The 25037-nt window shown below is 68.2% G+C and overlaps 4 protein-coding genes across 4 annotated transcripts; 2 read left to right on the top strand and 2 right to left on the bottom strand.

Moving 5' to 3' along the window:
* Positions 1 to 8: 8 nt before the first annotated feature.
* CHLRE_12g552500v5 (uncharacterized protein) lies at positions 9 to 2249 on the bottom strand. The gene is made up of 6 exons (XM_001694090.2): positions 2150 to 2249; positions 2009 to 2056; positions 1604 to 1873; positions 1280 to 1402; positions 899 to 969; positions 9 to 709 (listed from the first exon to the last, which is right to left on the bottom strand). Exons 1-6 carry the CDS (start codon positions 2207 to 2209, stop codon positions 349 to 351), a joined length of 933 nt encoding a protein of 310 aa, XP_001694142.1. The 5' UTR covers positions 2210 to 2249; the 3' UTR covers positions 9 to 348.
* A 120-nt stretch (positions 2250 to 2369) lies between these two features.
* CHLRE_12g552550v5 (uncharacterized protein) lies at positions 2370 to 4256 on the top strand. The gene is made up of 2 exons (XM_043069022.1): positions 2370 to 2715; positions 2828 to 4256. Exon 2 carries the CDS (start codon positions 2876 to 2878, stop codon positions 3431 to 3433), a length of 558 nt encoding a protein of 185 aa, XP_042918968.1. The 5' UTR covers positions 2370 to 2715; positions 2828 to 2875; the 3' UTR covers positions 3434 to 4256.
* A 21-nt stretch (positions 4257 to 4277) lies between these two features.
* On the bottom strand, positions 4278 to 11519 carry CHLRE_12g552600v5 (uncharacterized protein). The gene is made up of 15 exons (XM_043069023.1): positions 10983 to 11519; positions 10708 to 10868; positions 10334 to 10587; positions 9898 to 10009; positions 9478 to 9540; positions 9123 to 9211; positions 8752 to 8787; positions 8477 to 8564; positions 7894 to 8008; positions 7517 to 7611; positions 7055 to 7189; positions 6526 to 6711; positions 5834 to 5938; positions 5405 to 5530; positions 4278 to 5098 (listed from the first exon to the last, which is right to left on the bottom strand). The coding sequence occupies exons 1-15, from the start codon at positions 11152 to 11154 to the stop codon at positions 4898 to 4900; spliced, it is 1938 nt and encodes a 645-aa protein (XP_042918967.1). The 5' UTR covers positions 11155 to 11519; the 3' UTR covers positions 4278 to 4897.
* Positions 11520 to 11639: 120 nt separating this feature from the next.
* CHLRE_12g552650v5 (uncharacterized protein) lies at positions 11640 to 25034 on the top strand. The gene is made up of 11 exons (XM_043069024.1): positions 11640 to 11906; positions 11992 to 12082; positions 12204 to 12419; positions 12749 to 12907; positions 13233 to 13364; positions 13553 to 13655; positions 13900 to 14162; positions 14499 to 14609; positions 14791 to 15531; positions 15695 to 22096; positions 22241 to 25034. The coding sequence occupies exons 1-11, from the start codon at positions 11797 to 11799 to the stop codon at positions 24071 to 24073; spliced, it is 10161 nt and encodes a 3386-aa protein (XP_042918966.1). The 5' UTR covers positions 11640 to 11796; the 3' UTR covers positions 24074 to 25034.
* The last annotated feature ends 3 nt before the right edge of the window (positions 25035 to 25037 follow it).

Raw genomic sequence — 25037 nt, 5'->3', positions numbered from 1 at the left:
CTTGGCATGGTACACGGATCGGCTTATAAATTGATATGGCATTCTTGAGGAGATCAGGAGAGAAGTTGCATTTGCTGTGTTGTGTGTGCACGTGACGGACGCAACGCATTCTGCACCGCTACCAGACACCTGATTGTGGTGCTGAGGACTTGATTGCGTCCTGTCTGTACACGCCTGCCCAACAAAGCCACTGGCCATACGCAACCTTTCGCTAAGCCTCCCTGCGCCAGCCACCCCTTTGGTGTCGGTTCCAAACGCATCGCACGCTACCCAGCTAGCCAGCAATGCGGCAGCGATCATCCCGCCACCAACTATCCATCCGCACGCCGAGCCCCAACAACACCGGCCTCATACCCGCTTCGCGCGCCAGTTGAGCCCACCCGCCCCCTCCTCGTCGTCCTCGCCGCCGCTGCTGTCGCCCTCCGCGTCTGACGCCGCCAGTGTGGCCGCAAGCGCATCCATCACTCGCCGCTTCTTCCCAACCAGCACCGGTAGCGCCCGTCGCCGCTTCGCACCGCCCTCCTCAGCACCTTTCGCCCCCTCCGCTCCGCCGCCCTCCTCCTCGTCGTCCAGTCCAAAGGCCGGCGGCGGCGCCTCCCGCAGCTCTTCGTCTGCCGGCAACTCCGGCGCGGCGCCGGCTGCCGCGGCGCCCGCGGCCGCCAGCGCCGCCTTTCGTTGCCGCAACAGTTCCAACCGCTCCGCCTGGCGTCTGTCCGGCGCAATACAAACATGGAAAGTAAGAAACTCGGCATCTATGGTAAGAGAATGTCGGTGTCTAGGATGGGGCTAGGTTGTAAGTAAATTGGACACCATGAAAGCACACACAAGGCTTTCCTGGGTTACCATTGGGCGTGGCTGCAAGGTGGCGTGAGCACCTCCCAACTGCGCTCGCACCCACCTGAGCAGGAACGCCTCGCGGTCCGCCTTCTCCTCCGCCTCCACCTCCGCCTCCTCCGCCTGCTCCACCGCCTGCAGAATTGAACCCGTCGCCAGGGGAAGGTCAGTGCCTACTGCCTGGCCGCTGGCTCCTGCACCGCTTTACACCTCCTGAGCTGACATCTGTGTCGCCACTTCTGGCCCAACGCCCGCCCATCGCGCCCCTGTCGCTCCCCTATCTCTGCCCTACTGCAGCTGGCCGCTCCCGCCCCCTGACTGCTCACGCACCCGGGCCCTCTGGCCCTCCCCAGTCGCCATGCGTGCCCTGACCCCTGATCCCCATTCCCCGCCTGACCTCGTGCCCCGTCCCCAGCTCTCCCCTCCCCCCTTCCTATTTCCCCACCTGGTTCTTGAGCTCCTCGTCAATGATCTGTGTGAAGGCTCGGAACTCCGCCTCCTTGTCCTCCGCAGTAGGCAGCTTCACACCGCGCGCCTTGGCGTCCGCGGTCTTGTCCGTAAAGAAACCCTTCGTGCAGAAGTGGAAGTGGACAGGTGGGAAAGTGGGCGTGGGCAAGAAGCTTCCCAGCTAGATGTGGTAACGCGTGGCATCAGACTAACGGTACGCATCCAGACGACGTGTCAGCGCCATGGGAAGCCAGCCGCTTGGCAGCGTCGGGTCCGCCCCTCGCACCCCCTCGCGCCCTGGCTCCCCACGACACCACCGCACCTCTGGAAGCGCTGCGCTGGGGCCGGCCCCTGCCGCCGCCGCTGCCGATGCGCCTGTGCCCTGGGCATTCGTTTTGGAGGACGGTCCCGCGCCTGCGGCCGTCGCGCCTGCTGGTTTACTCCCGCTGGCTGGTTCTTGGAAGAAGTCCGCTGGGAGCGCCCCTGCCCGTGACGCTGGCGCTGGTGGTGCCGCAGCGGGGGCTGCCGCCGCCTGAGGTTTCCCAGTAGCCTGCAGCCGCTGTGAGGAGGGTCCGGGGCCCGCTGTCGCAGCCTGCAGCCAAGCGAAGGTCAGAGAAGGTCAAAGGCTGGCGCAAACGCGTGTCTGTGCCTACTGGGAATCCCTGGGCGGCCCCAGCCGAACAAACCCCCGCCCGCAATACCAGCCCCTTCCCCTTTCCAGACCCACCGCCGCTGCCGCCTTCTGCGCGCGGATTGCTTTGAGCTGGTCCTTCGCCTGCGAATTTTGGCGCCGAGAGCCCGCACGTCAATCACGGAAGCTCGCTTTCAAGGTCTTCCTTCTCGCGCATGCAGTCTTATAGCAACCTACCGAGCCCAGTCCTCGCTGCGCTGCAGCAGCGCGAAACTTGGCTTTCAGGTCTTCAGACATTCGTCCCAGCCCGTTACAAAGCTCAGCTATAATATAAACATGGATTATGCACAAATACAGCAGTCCAGTCCAATAGAAACTCTAGAGAATCGTCCATGCCCATGCAGCCGGGGTGCACAGTTGTTGCTAGGAGCGCCCTGTAGGTCAACTTGTGTCCAAGATCTTGCAATAGTTTTTGACCCAGTTCAACTTTAGTCCTGAAATTAGCTAACATGGCGTCGACGGCCCGCCGGAAGCCTGTTCCAGAGGCTATGAGCGAAGACAGCGTAGAACAAGAGTTTGGCGGTGATTACTCGGAGGCTAGCCTTGAGTATATCCGGGCCCTCGGCCCAAAGAAGGGTGCTCCATTTGCGGAGGTGGACCCTGCGGAGCAAGCGGCAGCGCTGCCACCGTCGCAGGCGGAATGCGAAGCAGCTAAGGCGGTATTGGAGAACTACAAGCGCGATATTGACGCGCTGAAGACCTATCGGCCAAGCGAGCAAGAACGGGCGGCAATTGACGCGAGGGTAAGTGAGACGCTTCACCCGTCGAAACCCCTGGTGTGACCCAAGGCGCCCTCTGAGCCTCTCCCGCCGCAAAGCATCACGAGCTTGTGCCTACCACTGCGTGCTTCTGCAGCGCGCGCTGGCGCTGGAAGCAACGCCGGAGGAGCTGACGTGGCTGAAGATGCGGGAGTACTACGCAACCCAGCGCGCCGCAGCTGCCGACGGCGCCGCTAGCACCTCCGCGCCCGGCGCCGGCGACGCCGCCAGCGCCGCTGCCGACAATGACGTCGCTGCGCTACGCGCAGAGATGCTGCGTGTGGCCATGGAAGCACTGGGCTCCGCCACGGAAACCGAGGAGCTGGAGGCCCGCGCCCGCTCGCACCTCGCCGCCAGCAGCGCCGGCCGGCAATGGTCTAGAGGCGTTGCCGGCGGCGCCGGCGCCGCCGCATCAGGGGAGGCCTCCGCCGCTGTGCTGGCAGCCGCCGCGGACGCGGCTGTCGCGAGCGTGATGGTTGGCACTGGCGCCCGCTACCGGGACGACTACCTCGAGGAGGAGCGGCTGACTCGGCAGGTGGCGAAGCAGCGGGGGCAGCGCTCACAGGCGTTCGCGCTCAGCCTGGCGGCGGCGGTGGGCGTGTCGGTGGCGCGGTGGTGGCTGCGGCGCGGGCGCGGCGGCGCGGGAGCGGGTGGAGGCAGCGGCGGGCCGTCGCGCTCTCGGTCTACGCAGCAAATGCAGTGATGCGGCTGTGCTGTGCCGTTCAACTGTGTTCCCCGGGGGGCCGGGAATTGGCAAGTGTTGGCAGCGGTTACGGAGGCTGAGGAGGCCGTGGCACAGAGTATGAGCAGCAGGACACGTCGGGACGGGGGAGCTTCTCTTGGGCTGGGAAGTACGCGTTCCAAGCAGAGTGTATGACAACCTTCCGGGCGGGCATCGTGGGCAGGAGGCGTGGAGCAATTCCGCCTCAGCTTGCGGGCATGCAGGGTTTGAAGGGTAAGTGAAGATGAAGTTCACGGACACAATGGGAAGAACACGGCGGGGGCGTGGCAACACGCACGTGGCGTGTGGTGCTACTTAAAATGCCGGCGTCGCGTGGATTGTCAACGCCGCGGAAATGGGCCGGCCGAGGTTCGCACACATATCCCGCGTGGACTCGTTTAGCGAACTTGATGGACATGTGTTTGTGCAGTTGGGTGAAGCCGATTAAGACGAGATGGATACAGCGATAGAGAGGTGACAGGTGCGGCGCAGAGTTGGCGTGGTTCAGGTGTTGCCGCTCCCTGCCATGGGGAAATTGGCTGGCCTTGCAGCCCGATTGAGCGGCAGGGGCTTACGGTGTACAGCGTAGTTGCCCGAGTACCGAGTGTATGGCGATGTTGCAAGGGGGCCGTGAGCCGGCAAGGTCACGGTACAATACGAGGCTGGGAGCATCAGCTTACCGGTGGCTGTGTGGTACGCGCGGAGCAGGATGGACATAAGTCCGCTACCTGGGTGTCTGTCTGCGCGCCTGGCTCATGCTCCAGTTCTGCCTTGTAGGCGGTCAGGGATGTAATCGATGCTACGCCTGCTAGGCTGCCAGTAGCTACTGGTACCTGACGTCGAATCCTAGCACAGGTCGAAGTGTCAAACCTTTGCAGCTTTGCGACACAGAATTGAAGGCCTTAGGTTTGTCCATGCTCTCAGCCTGATGGCGGCCGCCTGCAGCCGCCCCCTACAGGCGACGCCCCCCACCAGCCGGCCCGGTCTCATTCCACTACCACAGACCACCACCAGCCACTTGCTTTCCTTGCCATGTCCCACATCCACGCCTGCAGTGATATCAAATCAGCATTGTTTCCTATCACAGCGCAGCGCCCCTGCTTGCACCTGTCATGCCACCCGCGCCGTAGCGACGACGGCCTACTTACCTGTGCGCACTGTACACGTACACACTAGCATGTACATGCCCACCAATGCTGCACGCCAATACAACACCACCACCAGCTCCCCTCATCAGTGCCCCTACAGTACCCCTTTACTACCCCACCTCCCAGCATCACTGAGCCCCAGTCAGCCTCCCAAACTCCTGAGCCGTGCCGTGCTGGAGCCCTTCCGCGCCGTCGCTGCCACACCGTAGGGCTGTGTTAGGGCGGTGGGTGTGTTGCCGCCCCAACACAGCCCTATTCACGGCCTAAGCTCCCAGGTTGAGCCAGTCACGCCCCCCACCTACTCGCCGCCCGAGTCGGGCCCGGTAAAGGGCATGCGGCCCTCCCTCGCCAGCCGGGTCACCACCGCCTCCGCCTCGCGGCACTCCGCGGCCGCGTCGGGCTGGCAGGGGCAGCGGAACAGGTGCACGTGGCCGGCACCTATGAGGGTGCAGTTGATGAGGCCGTAGGCAGTGCCGGGCCGCTTTACGGACGTCCATACCTGTGGTCGCAACGAAGCGCAGGGCATGGCCGCATGGGGGGTTGCTATAGGAGGAAGAGGATAATGGGACAGGACTGTTATGGACGATGCCTTGAATTGCGAAAGAGAGCAAGCAAGCGAGCACAACGTCGTGCATGGCTGCGGCCCGGTGACACGGGTTGCGTGGCGAAGCTGGGGCCTGACAGCAAGAGCGTGCCGCGCGGAACACGCACGGAGCATACACAACAAGCTGGCCCTTGTCCCTCACTCCCCGCCGGCGGCCGTCCGCCATCATCACCCCCCGCCCCACGCCCCGGACCCGCGCACCTTCATGTCCTGCCCCTCGTCGAACAGCGCCGCCGTGCCCTCCAGCCGCATGTGCTTCCTGAAAGCCGCGCTGCTCCGGCGGCTGGCCCACACGTTGGTGTTGAAACCGAAGGCGCTGCGAAAGCCCTGCGCATGCCACGGTGTGTGTGTGTGTGTGTGTGTGTGTGTGTGTGTGTGTGTGTGTGTGTGTGTGTGTGTGTGTGTGTGTGTGTGTGTCGGCCAGCAGGTCAAGTCACCGTGCTTGCCGAATCTCTCCTCTCGTACTCGTGTAGGTCCACACGACCGCGCGCGCCAACCCCGGGCGCCAACCCCGGCCCCGCACTCAGCGCGGCACCATCGCAACATCCCGGGCGCCCGGTTCCAGTCCTCCCCAAACCACCAGGACCATGCGCCAGCGGGGAGTGCCGCAGCCCCCCCCCCTCACCGCACCTTGGGGTGTGTGCCGTAGGACCACTCGCGGCAGCCACGCCACGCCGGCGCCTTGGCCACCAGCTCCTCGGGCAGTGGGCAGCCGCCGGGCGCCACCTCCATGCGCTGAAGGCGGGGCCGGTGGGGGGTGGGGTGGGGGGAGGTCGGGGGGTGGGGGTTACATTCATGAGTATTTAAGAAGTGAAGGTGTAGCCAGGTGGGGGGTTGCAAGGATTGGTACAAAGAAGTGTAGCGGGTGGGGGAGGCACCAGGCGGTGGTGTGAGGTGGTGGTGTGAGGTGGTGGTGGTTCATTCCAGAACACAAAGCAAGCCAACCCCACCCAGAGTGCGGAGGTGGTGGTTTGGTGCGAGGTGGCAGCTGTTTGCACCAAATGGCACAGGGAACGCGTGGCAAGGCACGAGATGCACACGGCGGTGGTGCAGAATCAGGTGGCACGCAGTGGCACGAGCTGTTGTGATATGTTGCGAGGTGCTCAGGTTGAAAGCGCGATATGCAAGCCTGGCGCTGCCATAGCCCTAAGCAGCATGCATGTGCAGCCCACCACCCACTCATATGCACGTTGCCGGCTACCCCGGTGTACCATAAACAACCAAATCAAACCAAACCCCAACCGCCGACCCATCTTACCCGCCTGCGCACACATTGCCCTCCTTCCACCCGCCTTCCACATTCTTCACTATGCTGCTCCTACCTGTCTGTACCGGAGCGCCTGTAGGTCGTGCCGCAGCATGGCCTCCGTCACCTCCTCGAACGCCGGCAGCGGCTCGGCGGGGTCGATGTGGCGCGGCGGCCAGGGCGCGGCGTAGGCGAACAGCGGCAGGTGTGCCAGCGCGAAGCCGCTGCCCAGCAGTGACAACAGCACCTCGGGCAGCAACACCTGTGTTGGTGCAGAGTGATATCGGCGCCAGGGTGGTAAGCAACGGAAACGAAACGTGTTGTGTGTGTGTATGTATGTGTGTGTGTGTGTGTGTGTGTGTTAAAAAACGAAACGAAAGCCCGCCCAGACGACGCCGGAGTTACTTACGGATACCTACCGATTTACCGAGCGTGTGTGTGTGTGTGTGTGTGTGTGTGTGTGTGTGTGTGTGTGTATGTGTGTGTTGTGAAGCGGGACTAAGAGGCGGGCGGATGGAACGAGGCGCGCCTCAGGGCAAAGACCGCAAGCCCAACCAACAGGAATTGCAGTGCACGCACAAGGGCCGTTCTTTTGCGCTTCTTGCCTGCGGCGCAAAGTCCGTCATGTTGCGGCGCTCGAAGATGCCCGGCGAGTACTCAAGCAGCAGGTTGTCGCCGTGCGCCGCCAGCAGCTGGGAGCCGCCGCGCAGTACCGGCCCCTCCCAGCCCTCAATGTCCATCTGCGCACACGGCAAGGTTGGATAGTTGGAAGGAAGTTGGAAGTTGGAAGGAGGTTGGATAGTTGGGAGTTGGAAGGAGGTTGGATAGTTGGAAGGAAGTTGGAAGGAAGTTGCGAGGAGCACAGGTCCAGTGGGCGACACAGCGCGTGCAGGCGTGCGTGCACATGCGGTGCGTCTCTTCGGGGCTTGGCCGCCGCTGCCGCTGCCTCCGCCACCGCACGTGTGCGGCTGCGCTGCGCCCAAGCGAGCTTTCCTGACGTGTTGGGAGGCGCACACACAAACATGACTGTTTTGGTAGGCACACGACTGCGCTGCCCGCGCTCCCACCTTGATAAGCAGCAGGTCTTCCCGCCGCAGGTCCGCCGGCGCCCAGGACTCCCACGCATCCAGCTTGGTCGCAGGCACATTGATGGTCTCCTTGGCTACAAGGGGCGAAAGGCGCCCGTGGCAAAAGGCACGCCATGTGTGTTGAGGAGTGGGCACGCAGGTAAGCAGCGCCACGACCGCCAAACGGCATTGTTCAAAACCAAACCTCGTATCGGCAGTTTGCCACCCTTGCCCGGCAGCATCCCATCCGTCCTTTGTGACTTGCTGGCAGCACCCGTCGCATCCCCCTCGCCCGGCTGCGGCCCGCTGACAGCCCGCCTCCACCGCGCCTCCACCCGTCGCCAACAGCCCGCCTCAGCAGCCCGCCTCCGACTCACTCTCCCGCTCGCCCATGAGGTTGACGCCGTGTATGCTGGCCAGGCCCCAGTAGGTGCCGTCGCGCGGGATGCCAAGGGGCAGGCTGCCCTCGGCGTCGCCCAGCGCCTTGTCCACCTGGAGGGTGGCGGGCGGAGGGGGCGGGGGGTTACAAGGATGGGGGTTACATTCATAATGAATGAAGAAGTGAAGGCACAGTAGCCAGGCACAGTTGTTAAGCAGACGCGTTATTACGTATGTCGATGAAGGATGGGGGGGGTGCTTGGACGCAGCCGGGCCTCATGAACGGCATTGTGCTGCAGCTCCAGCTCCACTGCACGTACACATATATGAACACATCCGCCTGCCTGCACGGCCTCCCGAAACACAGCTTTGCGCCCGCACAGGCCCCTCGCGCGTTGGGCGCAGCAGCTTTGCGGCCCCTCGCGCGAAGGCCCCAGCAGCCACAGCGCCTGGCTCCACCACCACCCCACCAGTGGTTGAGTTTGGGCTGGTATTTACATTCCCACCAAACCCAAACTACGCCTTCCCTTCTTCAATGACCATGAATGTAACCCCACCACCACCCCTTGCAGCATAACGCACCACGTCCACCAGGTGGCTGACGCCGGCGGCGTGTATGCTCCAGTCCAGCAGCGCGCGAAACTTGCGCACCGGCTCGAACGCAACCACCCTGCGGCGGCCGGTCGCAGAGGCAGGGGCAGAGCAGAGGATAGTGCAGGCTGGCCGGGGCGGGTCAAGGCGAGGGGTAGCTGGGTGGCGGTGGGGGCCATTCGCGGTTGACGGCACTACTGTATGTCCCCAAATGGAGCTCGTGTGCGCGCGGGGGACCTGCAGAGGGCTGACGTGGCTGTGCCTACCTGCACCCGTACAGCGCCGCTTGTACCGTGTAGTACCTGCGCCAGTGGGGTGTGTCGGGCGCGGCAATATGCATGCGCGGCACCAGCGGCCGTCATGACATCAGCCAGATGGAAGGTCGCTCGCAACCCCAGCAACACAGCACCCAGCCATTGTTCCTGACTGTGGGTCTGCATGGATGCCTGGTGTCTAGCCAGCGGATCAGGCGACCCACACACGCATGCTATAGTTACACACACACACACACGCACACACGACGCTCGCTTGGTAGGCATCCGTAAACAACTCCGACGCCGTCTGGGTGGGCCTGGTTTTGTTGTTTGCAACACACACACACACACACACACACGCACGCACGCACGCACGCACGCACCCGAAGCTGGCGCCCACGTCCAGCACGGCCGCCCGGCGCCCGCCGCGCTCCGCGGCCTCGCACTGGCCGTCTAGCACGTGGTGCAGGATCTGCGTGCGTGTGTGCATGTGTTGAAAGAGCACACAAGGTATGTGTATGTGCGTGTTAAAAAGCACAAGGTGTGTGTATGTGTGTGTATTTGTGTGTGCGTGTGTGATGTATGTATGTGTATATGAGGCATCGGATGTCCGCCATTCAGGCATGAATCGCCAGCGCGCGCGTGGCACACGGCCGCGTTCACAATGGCAGCAGCTGGACCGCAGGCCGCTCTACGCCCCGCCTGGCCCTCCCCCCCCCCGCTCTCCCACTCGCCTACCCGGTTGATGCCGCCCTCCATGGCTCCGTAGTGGTGCAGCATCGCCGACACGTCCGGGTCCGCCTGCGTGCGTTGTGGGGGCAGCGTGGTGCGTATGCGTGTGTGTGTGTGTGTGTGTGTGTGCATGTGTGTATGTGTACGTGTGTGTGTGTGTGTGTGTGTGTGTGTGAAGTTCAAGGGGAGAGCGCTATGGTAGCCGGGCAGCCACAGCCGCTGGTGCAGGCGCAATGTACGGACCGATGTGCACGTCAACCCTGTGTCAATCGAAACACACGTGCCAGCGCACAGGACTGAGCAGCACGGCCCAAACCCCCCTGCACTGCACTGCACTGCAACGCAACGCAGTTGCCTCTGTCCTTGCCGGCTGTCTGCCTAAGCACCTATGATGCCCGTAGCTGCCCAGTGAGGAAGCCCCTGCACCTTGTGGTAGGTGATGGCGGCCAGGAAGGACTTGGGCGTGTCGGTCCGCCGCACGTACAGCGAGGCGTTGTGCTCAGAGCGGATCCAGGCGACCGGGCCGCCGCCGCCGCCCCTGTCACAGCGGTGGTCATGGTGGTGTTGATGTCAATGTTGGTGGTGATGTCAATGTTGTTATTGGTGGTGGAGATGGTTGCAGCAGGTATTGGGTGAGACTTGGGGTGGGTGGTGGCGCCAAGGACATGGCTGCAAGAGCCATCATGGCCTGCCGAGCTGACAACAGACCAGTTCACCAAACCCGCCACCCACGACCGCCACCCCTCAGCTGTGTTAAGGAGCACAAGGAAGAAGCAAGCGCAAAGGCTGTGCATGCGATGCAGCGTCCCTCAGCAGCTGTGTGTACGGACATGCCGGCATGTGCACACGCCGTGACACCCACCAGCCCTCTGGCACGGTGCCCTCCCACGCGCCGCAGTCGGCGCAGTCGGTGCCGAGGTCGCACTGCAGCGGCGACACAGCCTCCTGGCCCTCAAACTCCTGCAGCCGCCGCCCCTGCCGCTGCCCGCTATGGTGACCTTCTGTTGTCAAGGTCTGCAGGCTGCGCCTGTGTGCGGCTGCCGCCGCCGCTGCCGCGCCGCCGGCCTGGGCGGGCTTGCTGGCCGGGCGACCCTCATCACACACGCCGTCATTTGCCTGCAAGTCGGCGCAGTTACCGGTGTGCGTAGTGACACCAGGGGCAAAGATGATAACCAGACAGGCCCCACACCTATAACGGCTTGAACAAAGAGGCAGTGGAGAGGGTGCCCCTCCCACCTTGAAACACGTGTCAGAGCAATGCTTCGCCGGCTTTTGGCGGGGCGGCAAGGCCGCTGCCGCAGCTGCTATCGCCTGCTGTTGCTGGGCCGCGTTTGCGGTGGTCACCGCACTAGCGGACGATGCTGCCGCAGCCTGGTTTCCGTCTTCGATTACGCCCACTGTAAGAGCAGCGTGAGCCAGGCACAGTGAAGGTTACGGACTGCGGTACGCACGCAGTCGGCTGTGCTGCGGCCCAAGCTTTGCCCATCCTTGGCAGGCTTGCCACCGCTTACCTATGGCAGAACGCAAAGCTATGAGCCCTACAAGCGTAATGAAGGGCAACAAACTCGGTGCCCACGAGGTCAAGACCACCGGCAGTCGGCGGCCCTTCCCCTTGCTGGGGCGCGGTTCTGGTGACCAGTTGTCCGGCTGAGGCCCGGCGTGGGCGTGGGTGTGTACCCGCATCGGGGTGCTCTCTCCACAGATTTAGACGGACAGCATAAGTCACTTGCACGACCGCGTCGCTTCTGGTGTGGTCGGCACTGAGGCCTCAGGTCCTGGCTGTTGGCGCAGGGGTTGGCGGGGAGTCGCGGCAGTTGTGCAATACGTGGCCCCGCTGGCCTGGTGTCACTTCAAACGCTCTTTAAAGTGTGCGCACTTCGCATCATCGAATGGTTGAAGCAGCGCGGTAGGCAACGTGCCGCGAATGCCGGGGATGACAGCTAGAGGCCGAACGGCGAATGTGTTACAGTCTTAGCACAGGGCGTGATTACCTGTAATATCTATTCGCTCGCTCGCCAGCGTGGCCGCGTGGCCTATGCACCAGTTCCAGTGATTGATGATTTATGATTGAGTTGTGTATCGGAGCGCGACGGAGCTCCCTGTCTTGCACGTCACAGACGCCACAAAACATACTCAACGGCAAATACAATCCCGATTGTAGTCTCGATTCATCCTTGCGCAGAGCCCGAGTACTACCTTGCGCTCCAGCCACCTCCTCTTGAATACGAATCCGCATTGTCGAATCCTAAGCTGTGAAAAAGCAGAAACATATGGCAGATCTAGACTGTAGAGGGAGACGGGTCCTTTGAGGGCATTCTTGCCACGATGTCCCAGTCATTTTCTCAGCCATACCCCTCTGCCCCTGCTGCTCTTCGGAAGCTATCGCCGGAATTCGGAAATGACCTGCTATCGCGCACGGATACGCTTATCTCGAGGTGAGCTCTCGCCGGGGCCGTTTAACTGTTGCCCTGCCTCTAGTGTTGCGTTGTTTATGCTGTGTTTGTGCTGTATGTGCTGCAGAATCCGGCCAACTACGCTCTCGCTCCAACGTCGATTTGTTATCACTGAGCACGTCACGCAGCTTGTGAAGCGCTGCTTCGCACCGCACGATGTAAGCTGCTTTTCACTTGATGCATGCATATGCGATTGGACCCGGCGATTGCCAGTCCGGGAGTCCGGGGTCAGGGCTTGTGGGGGGGAATTCATTTCGATCTTGGCTGGCGCGGCTGCAGGTGACGGCGGTTCCTTTCGGCTCCGTGCCGCTAAAAACCTATCTGCCCGATGGAGACATCGACCTGTCCATCTACAGCTACAGCAGCCGCGCGCAGTCGCTCAAAGACCAGCTGCGGGATACGTGGGCCACGACCCTGCAGCTGTGTCTCGAGGACGAGGCCAACAACCCACACGCCGCCTTCAAGGTGGCAAACGTGCAGGTCATCCATGCGGAGGTGAGGCAAACGCACCGTGCAGAGCAATACTCTGCAAACATCCATGGGTTCTCACCAGAGGAAGCGCCGGCAGCCTGCCTGGAGGAGTTGGGTTGGCGCGCCGCCGCCACGCCGCCCGCCGCCCGCCGCGGCCTCAACCACAACCCCCGCACCTGCCCGACATCCTTTCCCGTCTATCCTGACCTTTCGCTCCTCGACACTTTTCCTCCCTGCCCCTCCCCTCCCTCACGTCTACATCAAAATATTTGGTATTCATTCTGGTGGATGGGTGTAGTCAACCTGGCCTTACCTTATCCTCCTCCACTTCCTCCTCCTCCTCCCCCCTGCAGGTCAAGCTGCTCAAGTGCCTGGTGGACAACATCGTGGTGGACATCTCGTTCTTCCAGATCGGCGGCCTCAACACCTACAACTTCCTGGAGGACGTGGACGCGTTCGTGGACAAGGCCATCACCGCTCGCAAGCACTTGTTCAAGGACAGCATCATACTGGTGAGAGGGAGGGAGGGAGGGAGGGAGGGAGGGAGGGAGGGAGGGAGGGAGGGAAGGAGGGGAACACCCGGCGCACGGAAGGGCCGAGCAAGCCATGCCCTTATCTCAACGGGCCCAAGGGCATTCCTAACTCTCGTGGAGCTGGAGCTGGAGCCGGGAGCTAGTCGACATCGTCGGTACCGATTGCTGCTCCCAAGATGGTCTACCTTCTACCACTTCCTCCCGGCCGCCTCTCCCCCCCCCCCCGGCCGCCTCTTCCTGCCTCACCCCACACCCTTGCCACACCCGCCACACCTGCCGCCTGCGCCGCCGCCCGCCCCTGCAGGTCAAGGGCTGGTGCTACTACGAGAGCCGCGTGCTGGGCGCGCACCACGGCCTCATCTCCACCTACGCGCTGGAGACGCTGGTGCTGTACGTCATCAACCTCTACCACCGCGAGCTCAGCAACCCACTGCAGGTGGGGCGGCGGCGGCGGCGGCAGAGAAGGCGGGGTTATGCGGGGCTGAAAGAGGGAGGCTGTTGACGAGTGGGGCCTGGAGGCCTGCCCCAGGGGGCGCGTTACCCGACCCACGTTGCCGCTTTCCGTGATGCATGTTACCTGTCTTACCTCTTCCGCGCTTCTCTTGCCTCCTCGCTGCCCTGCAGGTTCTGTACAAGTTCCTGGTGGAGTGCAGCGGCTTTGACTGGGAGCGCTACTGCCTCACGCTGCAGGGCCCCATACCGCTGGCCAGCTTCCCCAACCCCGTCGGTGAGCCCCCGCGCCCGCAGTGTTGCCCGCCGCCTTTTCAGCGTTGGCACTGTGCCTCAAAACCCCCGCAAGCCCTGTGTTGCCGCGCGCGTTCGCGCACGTGCCCGCCTCCTGACGCCTCCTGCTGACCACCTGGTGCTGACATGGGCTCCGGCTCCTGCTGCTGCTGACGCTGCTCCTCCTCCTCTTCCTCCTCCTCCTCCGCTGCTACTGCCCCACGCCTTACGTTACTGCTACCCCACAGTGGAGACGCCGGAGCCGCTGCAGCGCGAGCCGCTGCTGACGGAGCACTTCATGACGCGGGCCTACAACAAGTACACGGCGCCGCAGGTGGCGGCCATGGGCGGCGAGGTGAAGCCGTTCGCCATCAAGCAGCTCAACGTGATGGACCCCATCCTGCCCAACAACAACCTGGGCCGCTCCGTGTCCAAGGCCTCCTACCTGCGCATCCGCCGCGCATTCGAGCACGGCGCGCGCATGCTGGCGGCCATTGCGGAGCAGACCAAGGTGCGGCCGGGCGGCGGGACGGAGGGGGCGGTGGGGGAGGATTGTAAATATCAGCCGGGGCTAAACCAAACCAAGTCAAACTGGTGGCGCACAGGCAGAGGCGATAGGTGCAAGCAATAATAACTTCCTGGGGGGGGGCGCGGGGCTGAGGCGTCGTGAAGAAGGAGGGCTGGCGGCTGGCGTGCCGGGCAAAGGATTGTGTTGTGTTCGGAAGCTGTGTCCGAGCTCAAGACATGGGATGAGTGAAGGAGTGGTGAAGGTGCACACTGCGGATACACGAGGTGGCCAGGGCCGAACCTGAAACGAGGCCGAACCTGCTCTTGCCGTCGGTCGCAGGAGCTGGGGGCGGTGGTGGCGTCACGAAATTTTGACAACTTTTTTGGCAAGGTGTGGAACGCGCAGCGGCCCAACCGCAAGCCGCTGGCGGCCACTGGGGTTGTGGACCAGGTGAGAGGCCGGCCTGGCCGTGCGCCTGCGGCTTTGGCTACGTGCATATGGGGCATGAAACCTGGGGCATAACCTGACGTGACAAGACCACTCACGCACAAGGGGGCTCATTATCAACTTGACAGCAGTACAAGGGGCATGACCTCAATCTTTCATGCGTGTTTCCTCGGATGCCTCGCAGCTCAACGGCGGCGCCGTGATGGGAGCCCCGGGGCTGCACCACCCCGTGGCGGTGCGGCCCATGCCGCAGCCCTTCCCGCACATGCCGGCGCCGCCGCCGCCCAGCATCTCTGCGCCGCCCATCGCGGGCGGTGGGGCTTCCAGTGCACCGAGTGGCGGCGGTGCCGGCAGCAGTTTGCGTGGTGGCGGCGGCGCAGCAGCGGCGGCGCTTCCGCAAGTGGTGTTTGGGAATGTGGCGGGTGACCTTCATGTGGGTCGGCGGCAGGAGGCGCCGGCACAGGGGCAGGGCCAGGGGCACAGCGGGTCGGGCCGTGGCGCCAACGCCGCGGCGGCAGCGGCAGCCGCCGCTGCTGCTGCTGCGGCCGCGGCCGTCGCCTCGTCAGCCGGAGCTGCGGGTGCGGCGCCATTGCCGGCAGCGGCGCCAGCGCTCGCGCCGCCGGCGTCTCTAAATGCAACGGCACAATGGGTGGTGTTGGGTGCGCCGGCCGAGGGCCCGACGCTGGCGGCAGCGGCGCAGGAGACGGAATCGTTGTTGCGCAGCGGCTCGGCCGCCAACGCCATCATTGCGCTCAGCCAGCTAGCAAGTGGCTCCGCCACCGCTGCGGGCGCCTCGGCCGCCAATTTGGCGTCGACGATGTCGGCGGCCGCTGACAACCTGGCCGCGGCGTCGGCCGCCGCGGCGGCCGCCACCAGCGGCGCGGAGTTGCAGATCCGGCAACACATGCTCGCACACGCTCTGCAGGTACCACAGCATGAGCTTCCACCCCTGCTTTTTTTGCTGATGGCACTCCTAGTCCGCATACTTGGCTCTCAAGCTCCCACCACGCATTCCCGTGTCTGCACTTCCCCACCCATGTCGCTTACCTCGCAACCACGTTTTGCCCGATACCTCCCGAACCCCGCAGCAAGCGATGCCGCTGGTCCATGGCCAGGGAACGCCGCTGTTGGCGCATGGCAGCGGCCAGGCTCCCGCGCCTGCCGCGCCGGCGGCCGGCCTAGTCTTCCAGCAAATGCTGGGCTGGGGGCAGCAGCTGCTCGCAGCCACCGCCGCGGCGCCCATGGGCGCGGCGGCGGCGGCGCCGCAGCTGCCGGTGGCGGCGCCGGGCGGTGCGGCGGTGCCGGTACCGGGGCTAGGTGCTGTGGCGCTCGGCCCGCTGGTGTCACAGTCGTCCGGGGATATGGGCAAGATGTCGCGGGTCATGTCGGCGCCGGTGATGCAGGCGCCGGGCGGGCCGGTGCTGTCGCCCACGGCGGCGGCCGCCGCCGCCGCCATCAGCCTGGGCGGGCGGCGCGAGCAGCCGCGCCAGGCTGCGGAGGTGAAGGTGGAGCCGGCGGACAGCGGCAAGGAGCGCGTGCTGCCGGTTGCGCAGGGTGGCGAGGCCGGAGCGGACGGCGAAGGCGGCGCAGCGATGGGGCAGGGCCCATCGGACGTGTCGGAGGACGCCGCCGCGTCGTCGGAGGGGCTCACCGCGACGCCGAGCAGCGCCGCCGCGGCGGCGCTGCGCTCCCGCGGTGCGCTGGAGAGCGAGGACCCCTCGCCTGCGCCTCCGGCGCGTGGCGGCGCCGCCGGCGTCGAGGACGAGGATGAGCAGGAGGCCGACCGGAGCCCATCGCAGCCGGCGTCGGAGTCGCCGCAGGTTACCGTTGGGCCCACTGCCGCGGCCGCGGCGACGGTGGAGTCGCCGGGCGCGGGATTGCCGCCGGTGGTGGCGACGCTGCCGAGCGCGGTGCCGGTGACGGTGGCGGAGGGCGCCGACTTCATGGGCGCCTCGTCGCCGCGCATGCAGTTGCCGTACGCGCTGCCGGTGGTGCTGTCGGAGGAGGTGGAGCAGCAGCTCATGAGCGGCAGCAGGCAGCACCAGCTGCAGCAGCAGCAGCAGCAGCAGCAGCAGCAGGAGTCGATGCCGCTCCCGAATGCGCTGCCGACGGCGGTGGCGGCAGTGGCCGCGGGGTCGGCGCCGGCGCTGCCGGCCGCCGTCGCCGCGGAGGTGCCCGCCGCCTCGCTAGTCGCCACGCAGCCGCCTCCGCCGCCGCCGCCGCCCTCCGCTGGGGCAGCGCTGCCGGCCGCGCGGAACTCGCCAGCTGGGCCGCCGGCCGGCCGCGGCATGCAGCGGGGCGCGCCTGGCGCCGGCGCGGGGGGCGCTCCCGCCGCCCCGGCCCTTGTGCCCGTGATTCCGTACATGCTGCCTACAGGCCAGTGGGGCGGCGCGGCGCCGGCGAACCTGGCGGGCATGGCGCCCGAGGCGGCGGCGGCGGCGGCGCAGCTGAATCATCTGTTGCAAGCCGCCGGCTTCGGCCGCCAGCCCGCGCTCGTGCCGGCCGTGCTGCCGCACGCGCACGCCGGCCACCCCGCGGCTGCGGCGCCCGCGGGAGCGCCGCAACAGTTCCTGGCGTTTCCCCTGCCGCCGCCGCCGCCGCCCGCGGCCGCCGCCAGCGCGGCGTTCCTACATTCGCAGCCGCAGGCGGCGCTGGCCGCGCCGGTGGGGTCGGCCCACCACCTGCCGCTCCACGCGCCGCACGCCCACGCCGCGCACCCGCACCAGCAGCAACTGGAGTCGGCGCTGCTGGCCGCCGCCGCCGCCGCCGCCAACTACAGCGCCACCGGCCACGCGCCCCACATGCCGCTGGCGGCCGGCGGCCAGCCCCAGCCGCCGGCCGTGGCGCTGGCGGCGCTGCAGCGCCACCACCTACAGCAGTTCGAGGCGGCGGCCGGGAGCAACACCGGTGGAGGCGGCGCGGGCGCGGGCGCCGGCGCCGCCGGGTACTACCCGCAGCAGCAGCCAGTGCCGCCGCCTCCTCGGCGGTACTCCCATGACGGCTCCTCCAGTGGTGGTAGCGGCAGCGGCAGCGCCGGAACCAGCCGCCAGCGCATCGGCTCCAGTACCGCGCTGTCCGCGGTGCCGGCGCTTGCGGCGGCGGCGGCCGCCGCGGCGGCCGCGGCGGAGGCGTCGCACCAGCCGCAGAATCCTCAATCGCTCCCTCAGCAGCAGCAACGGCAGCAGCAGCAGCAGCAGCAAGTGGGCATGGCCGCAGCGGCCACAGCAGGCCGCCTGGGCGGGCGCGGCGCCGCGGCGGCGCCGCCCAACGCCAGTGACCGCCGCGGCAACAGCAACGAGGCGGCGCTGAGCGCGGCGACCGCCGCGCTGCGGCCCGGCGGCGGCCTGGACCCCTACGTCTCGCAGCAGCAGCAGCAGCAGCAGCAGCAGCAGCAGCAGCAGCAGCAGCCCGGCAAGCCCATGGATGCCACGGCCATGATGCTGCAGGCCGCCGTGGCGGAGCTGCTGACGCTGCAGCAGCGCGGCGCGCTGCCCTCCTCCGGCGCCGCGGCGCGCGGCGGCGGCGGCGGCGGCGGCGGCGGGGGTGGTGGCAGCGGCGGCCAGCGCGATCGCGAGACGCCTGATGAGGAGGCGCAGGCGTTCCGGCAGGCGGGCGAGGGCATCCGGCGGCGCGGCGGCGCCGCCGGCGCGGCGGCTCTCCATGGCAGAGAGGAGCTGGCTGGGGGCCGCGCGGGGCGGGGGAGAGAGGGCGAGGATGTCGGGCGCGGGCACGCGGGCGGCGAGGAGGGTGGCGCGGAGTATGCGGAGGGCGATGCTGGCGCGGAGGCGGTAGGGGCGGAGGACGGCTCCGTGGCCGGTGAGGTGGAGCCGGGGCGCGCGGCGCACGCGGCGGCTGCGGCGGTGGCGTTGCTTCCTGGCGGCCAGGGGGGCGCGCTGCATGCGGGTGCTGCGCTGCAGCCCCACGCGCTGCCGCACCAGCACCAGCAGCAGCAGCAGTTGCAGCAGCTGTATGCGCAGCTCCACGGGACGCCGCTCAGCCACTTGGCCAACCAAGCCCAGGCGCAAGCCCAGGCGCAGGCGCAAGCGCAGGCGCATGCGCAGGCTCAGCAGCAGCAACACCAGCAGCAGCAGTTCCAGCACTTCTACTCGCAGCTGCAGGCGCTGCCCATGCCGCCAGGCATGTACGGGCAGCAGCCCGGCGGCGGCCGCATGGGCAGCGGCGGCCTGTCCGGCGGGAAGGGCGCCGGGCAGGCGGGAGGCGGCGGCGGCGGGGCCGGCGGCGGCGGCGGCAGCGCCTCCGGCAGCCGGCCGGCATCGCTATCGGGCTCCCAAGGGGCCGGCGGCATGCAGCGGCAGGGCTCAGCGGGTAGCAGTGCCAGCGCGGCGGCGGCCGCCGCGGCGGCGCTGGCCGGCGGCGCGCCGCCGCACATGGCGGCGGCGATGATGGCGGCGGCGGCGCACCCCGCCGCCTCGATCCAGTACGGCCGCATGCCGGGCTTCTCGCACGAGCTGATGATGGGTGTGTCGCCGCCGTCGCCGCACGTGCCGTCCGGGCTCCCGCCGCCGCCGCCACCCGCCATCGCGCACAACATCCAGCACTCGCCGCCGTCGTGGTGGTACGCGCACGGGGCGCGGTACAACGCCGCCGCGCTGTACATGTACGACAACAAGGGCCCTGGCAGCGTCGGCGGCAGCGCCGGCGCCGGCGGTAGCGCCGGCGGCGTTATGGCGGGCAGCGTGACCAGCAGCCAGGGCGGCGGCGGCGGCGGTGGCGGTGGCGGCGGGCACGAGGGCGGCAGCAGCGCCGGTGGTTGGATGCCCAGTCCAAGCGGCTCTCTGCCCAGCCCGGGATCCCAGTCGTACGGCAAGGCCGCGGGCGGCGGCGCTTCGCTGGGCGCGCACTTGGGTGGCGGCGGCGCCGGCCCCAGGGGCGGCGACGCCGCCGCGGCCGCGGCGATCGCGGCGCACCTTGCAGCCCACGGCGGGTTGGCAATGCAGTCGCACGGCCACGGCGGCGGCAGCCGGGACCCGCACTCGGTCAACCTTGAGTACACGCGTGCGCTGGTGGCTGCGATGACGCAGGGCGTGGCCATGCCGCACGACGGCGGCGGCGCCGCAGCAGCGGCGGCGGGTGGCGGCGGCGGCGGGCCGCAGGCGTCCAGCGGCTCAGCTGTGATGTCGGGCCAGGCCAGTGGCGCGCTGATGCTGGACGACGGACTGTTGTTTGACGTTGACGGCGGCGCCACCGGCTCCTTCAACTCCTCCACATCGCACCCGCGCCTGTCGTACAGCGGCGGCGTGACCGGCGGCGCCAACAGCGCCGCCGGCAGCGGCCCCGGCGGCATGGCGGCGGCGCGCGCCGCCGTGCTTGCCGGCGGCGGCGGCGGCGGTGGCACCGACTCGTTGGGATGGTTCTCGCCGCCTGTGACGGCGGCGGGTGAGGCTGCGCACGGGCAAGACGGCGGCGCCGATGGCGCTGCGGCTCGGGGCGCGCGGGGCGGGTTGTTTCAGGTGGGCACGGCTGCCGGCGGCAGTGTGCAACTGGCTTCTTTGCTGCCTGGCGGCGCCAGCGCGGCCGAGGTGGCGGCGGGAGCTGCGCGGAAGCCGCAGCCGGCGATTGCGCTGGCGGAGGGTGGCATTGCGGCAGCTGTCGCGTCCTTGGCGGCCAAGGCTGCTGACGCAGGCGTGTCGGCCGGGGCGCCGGCGGCGCCTGCCGGCGCCGCTGGCGCAGCCACGGAGGCCGCTCCTGCCGCTGCTGCGACTGCGGGCTCTGCACCGCTGTCCTTGGTTGGCAGCGTTGGCAGCATCAGCAGCGCCGGCGCTGCGCCGGAGGTTCTGCAGCACCTGACGCCGGCGGCGGTGACGCCCACCTCCCTCTCCTCCTCGGGCTCGACGCCGCTGTCGCACAGCCCACCGGCGCCCGCCATGACCCACATGGCGCCGCCGGCGCTGTCTGCGTCCGCGGTGCCGGCCAAGCCGGCGGCGGCCGCCTCCGGCGCCGCCAGCAGCGCCGCCAGCGGCGCGACGTCGGCGGAGCACACGGCCGTGTCGACGTCGCCCGTGGCGCCTGTGGTCCTGCCGCCGCAACTGGCCCTAGCCAAGGCCGGCGCCATCTCCGCCTCTGTGCCCAGCGCGGCGGCGGCTGCGGCGGTGGCGGCGGCACCAACGAGTTCCAGCGTGCCTTCCGCCGCGTCGGCGGCGGGCGGCCCGCTGCCGTTTGGCTCGCCACAGCCGCAGCCGGCGCCGTCGCAGGCAGCCCCGGCGGCCCCGGCGCAGGCGCCTCAGCCCGGCGTTGCCCTCCCGCGGCAGCCCAACCAGCGATACGACCCCATCGGCGCCCAGCGGACCTCCTCGGGCGGAGCGGGCGCGCTTGCAGCCGCGCCACAGGCGGCGGTGGCGGTGCAGGGCGGGACGGACTCCACGGCCCCAGTGGCGATGCTGCCACGGGCGGTGGCCGCAGCGGCGGCGGCGCCGCTGGCGACGAGCTCGCCGTCGGCGGCGCAGGCGCTACTCGCGGCGGCGATGGGCGCCCAGCCCCGTGACGCTGGCGCTGCGCTGGCGGTGGCGGCGGCGGCTGCGGGGCCCGCCGGGTCGGCGGGGCCCAGCGCTACCGGCTCGCCGTTGGCAGTGCACCACCCGGCGGCGGCGGCCCTGGCTGCTGGCTACGTCCGCACGCACCCCGGCCCGCAGGCTGCAGCTGCGGCGCCGCCCGGCCCTGACAGCCCGCCCACGCCGTCCGCCGCCGCGCCGGCCGCCGAGCTGGCGGCGGCTGGGGTCAGGAAGCTGCCGGCTGGCCTCAGCGTGGCCGAGCCGTCTGCCTCTACTGCGCCGGCTCCTGGAGGAGGAGGGGCAGCAGCGCCGGCACCGGTGGGTGCTGCCGTCGCCGCGTCCGGAAAGGTGGGCAGGCCGGAGGGCCCAGACGCGCCGGTCACGGTCCGGCCGTACCGGGACGTGGCGCTCGCAGCAGCGGCGGCAGCGGCGGCGGCAGCGGCAGCGGCGGCAGCAGCAGCTCCGGCCGCGGTCACAGTATCGGTGCCGGTGCCGGCATCGGAGCCCGCAGCAGCGGCGGTGGCGGCGGCGCAGCGCCCGAGCGCAGCTGAGCCCAGCGCCGTGCCGGCGCCGGCCGGCGCGTCGCCGGAGTCGCCGGAGTCCGCGGCGGCGGCGGCGGCGGCGGCGGCGGCGGCATCAGAGCCCAAGTCCAAACCTGAGCCGTACCGCCCCCCACACCACCCGCTGCATCAGCCCCAGCAGCTCGCGCACCACACGCACGTGCCCTCCGGCTCGACCCAAAAGGCACCGGCCGCGCCGCCGTCGCCGCCGCCGGCGTCGGCGTCCGTGGCTCATGGCGCAGCGGCGGCGCACCCTGCGTTGCCTGTCACGCAGGGCAGCGTGCCACACTCACACGCCTCCTCGCAGCCTGGAACGCCCAACCGCGGCGGCGGTGGCGGCGGCGGCCAGCAGCGCAGCGGCGCTGACGGCGGCGGTGGCGGCGGCGGCTCGCGCGGCGGAAAGACGTCACAGCAGCAGCAGGTGAGGTGTTGTCGAACCCTGCCCTTTTCGGTGTCTGCACTCTTTGGTCTGAAAGGCGGCACTTGAGGCACGTGTCCTTCTCATACCGTATGCGCCCGCCCGCCTGCCTGACATGTGCTTGCACCCATACCCCGCGGCACGCAGGCTGGCGCAGACGGTCATGAAGGCCATGCGGGCAAGGGCGGCGGCGACGGCAACCGGCGGTCCGGCTCGCGCGATGCCGGCGCCGGCACGGGCGCGTCGCCGGCCGCCGGTGCCAAGGGCGACGCCGCGACAGCCTCCGGCGCGTCCACGCCCGCTCCGAACAGCAAGAGCGGCGCCGTGAGCGGCTTTGCTGCGGTTGCGGCGCAGCAGCCCCCGCAGACGCCGGGCTCGGCGGGGCCTCAGCAGGGCCGCGTCGTCAGCGGCACAGGGACGCTGTCACAGGGCCTCGGCGCCAGCGGCCCTGCCACGCCGGCCTCGGCCGCCAGCGCCGCTGCCGCAGCGGCGGCTGCGGCGGCGGCGGCCGCGGTGGCGGCGGGAGCGGTCTCGCCGGCAGCGCAGACGCTGCTGCGCGTGCCCTCCGCCAACAGCTACCTGGCAGCTGCCATCAATAGCATCAGCCCCTCCGGCGCCGCCACCGCCGGCACAACATCGCCGTCAGGCGCCGCCGGCGGCGCCACGCCCGGCGCCGGTGCGGGCGCCGCCGGCGGCGCTGGCGGCGCCTCGCAGGCGGCGGCGGCCGCCGCCGCGCTCGCCAGCACCGCCGTCGCGCAGCACGCGGCTGCCCAGCAGCACCACCAGCGCCAGCAGCAGCAGCAGGGCCGGCCGGGCTCAGCCACGCCGGCCAGCGCGGCGTCGGGCGGGCGGCACCGCGGCTCGCTTGACCACGGCCACCACGGCCCCGGCGGCTCGCACCAGGCCAAAGGCCACGGTGCCGGCGGCGGCGGCGGCTCGCGCCCGGGCTCCAGCCAGGGTTACGTCACTGGCGACGCCACGCCTGCCTCCGGCAGTGAGCGGCCCCGGCCGCACCACCACCACGGCCACCACCACCACAGCCACGGCCACGCCTCAGGGCAGCAGCCGTACGGGCCCGGCGGCCGGCAGGGCGGCGGCGGCGGCGGCGGCCAGGGCCGCGAGGATCGCGAGGGCGGTGGCGGCGGCGGGCGGCAAGAAGGGCACCGAGGTCAGCAGCACCAGCACCAGCAGGGCGGCGGCGGGCGCAGCCGGAGCCAGCAGCAGGGGCAGCAAGGCCAGCAGCAGGGGCAGCAAGGCCAGCAGCAGGGGCAGCAGCAGCAGGCTTCGGCCGAGAAGCCTGCTGCTGACGGCGGCGACAAGGACAAGTCGGCGGCGCAGGATTCCTCAGAGCAGGAGTGGCAGAGCGTGTCCAGCCGCCGCGGCGGCTCCAGCTCGAAGGGCAGCCACCAACACAGCCACGGCCACGGCCACGGTGGTCACAGCCACGGCCACCACGGCCACAGCCACGGCCACTACTCGACGTCGCACCATCAGCACGGGCACCACCCGGCAGACCAGGAGGGGCGCTGGCAGCACAAGGCAATGCCGCCGGCGCCGGAAGGCGGCCGGGCGGGCGGAGGCGGCGGAGGCGGTGGCGGCGGCGGCCGGGGCGGTGGCCAGGCCGGCGGCGAGCCTCGGTCTGGCGCGCGGCAGGGCCGCGGCGGCGGCGGCGGCGGCGGAGCTGGCGGCGGAGCTGGCGCATCCGGGGCCGGCGGCGCTGGCGGCGCCCCGGCCGCTGGCGGCGGTGCCGGTGGGGGTCAGGCTGGTGGCAACAGCCGGCGCGCTGCCGCGCTCACGGATCAGCAGCTGCGGCAGCAACAGACCCGGGCGGTGCTGATGGACGGCACGGGGGACGAGTATGAGCCGGCCGGCGGGGCCGAGGCGGGCGCCGGTGCTGGTCGTGGCGGTCGCGGCGGCGACGGCCGTGAGAGCACGGGCAGCGGCAGCCGGGGTGGCAAGGGGCAGCGGAAGGGCGGGTGAGCGGGGTGCCCCGAGCAAGGCCGCTCCGGAGCCCGCCAGAGCCGTGCCTGAGCCCTGGCACAAGCGTTCAGCGATGGCTTGACCGCGTTGCTGGCGTGTGTGCGGTGTGTGGTGTCGGAACCTGGCATGCGCTGTGGACGGGCTCGGCTCCCCGCGACACGCCACGCTCATGACGAACCTTGACAGCTGATCGCGTTTGTCCTTGCTGCCGCAACATAAAAATGTCAATGATGTTTGGGTTCTTGTGCACTGGATTACAGGCAGGCCGCTGCCATAGCAGTAAGCGCCAGGGTTGAGAGCTTCTCGCTTGGAAGTGTGTATCGCGATGTAAGCGCGTGGCAAAGAGCCCAGCAGGACGGACGTGCGAACGTTTATCATTGTTGACAGAAGATCATGGAAAGCAGGGGCGTCGTGCCACAAACCTACAATGCTATGCAAGATAATTGGTCTGCATGTCGCAGTATGGATAAGATTGTTTGCACAGACACGTTGGACGAGGATAGTGATGCCAGGGGTGCGTATGCCCTCTGACATGTAAGGATGTAGCCTGCGAGTGCTGGCTACAGGCCAGTGCAGTTGGGAGCACAGCAATACGAGCACAGTGTGGTATGGTATGTGGGACACAAAAAGACAACAAAAAAGAGAACTGGGGAGTGCAACGTGTGCGCGAGCGTGTATTGGCAGCCGTGTTTGTGGCTGTGTTTTTGCCCGGAATTGCTCTGCCGTGACAGGAGTGAGTGACGCTGGGGCACTTGGGGGCTGGCGGGTTTGGGTAAAAACGAGCACGGGAGCTATTAAAACGGCACACTGCTGCATGGACGCTGTATCAAGCATTACTGCAGAGCAAAGGAGTGTGAATGTGAGGATGTCTGTTGCCGGCAACGAGCGGGCGTACTGCCCTCCGGTGTCAGGCCAATGCATGGCATGAAGACCGGATCACCGGATGTAATACTGTGTAATACCA

The sequence above is a fragment of the Chlamydomonas reinhardtii genome, chromosome 12, assembly GCF_000002595.2.
Source record: "Chlamydomonas reinhardtii strain CC-503 cw92 mt+ chromosome 12, whole genome shotgun sequence".
In the NCBI taxonomy this organism is placed as follows: domain Eukaryota; kingdom Viridiplantae; phylum Chlorophyta; class Chlorophyceae; order Chlamydomonadales; family Chlamydomonadaceae; genus Chlamydomonas; species Chlamydomonas reinhardtii.
This window is presented reverse-complemented; position numbering and strand designations above follow the sequence as displayed.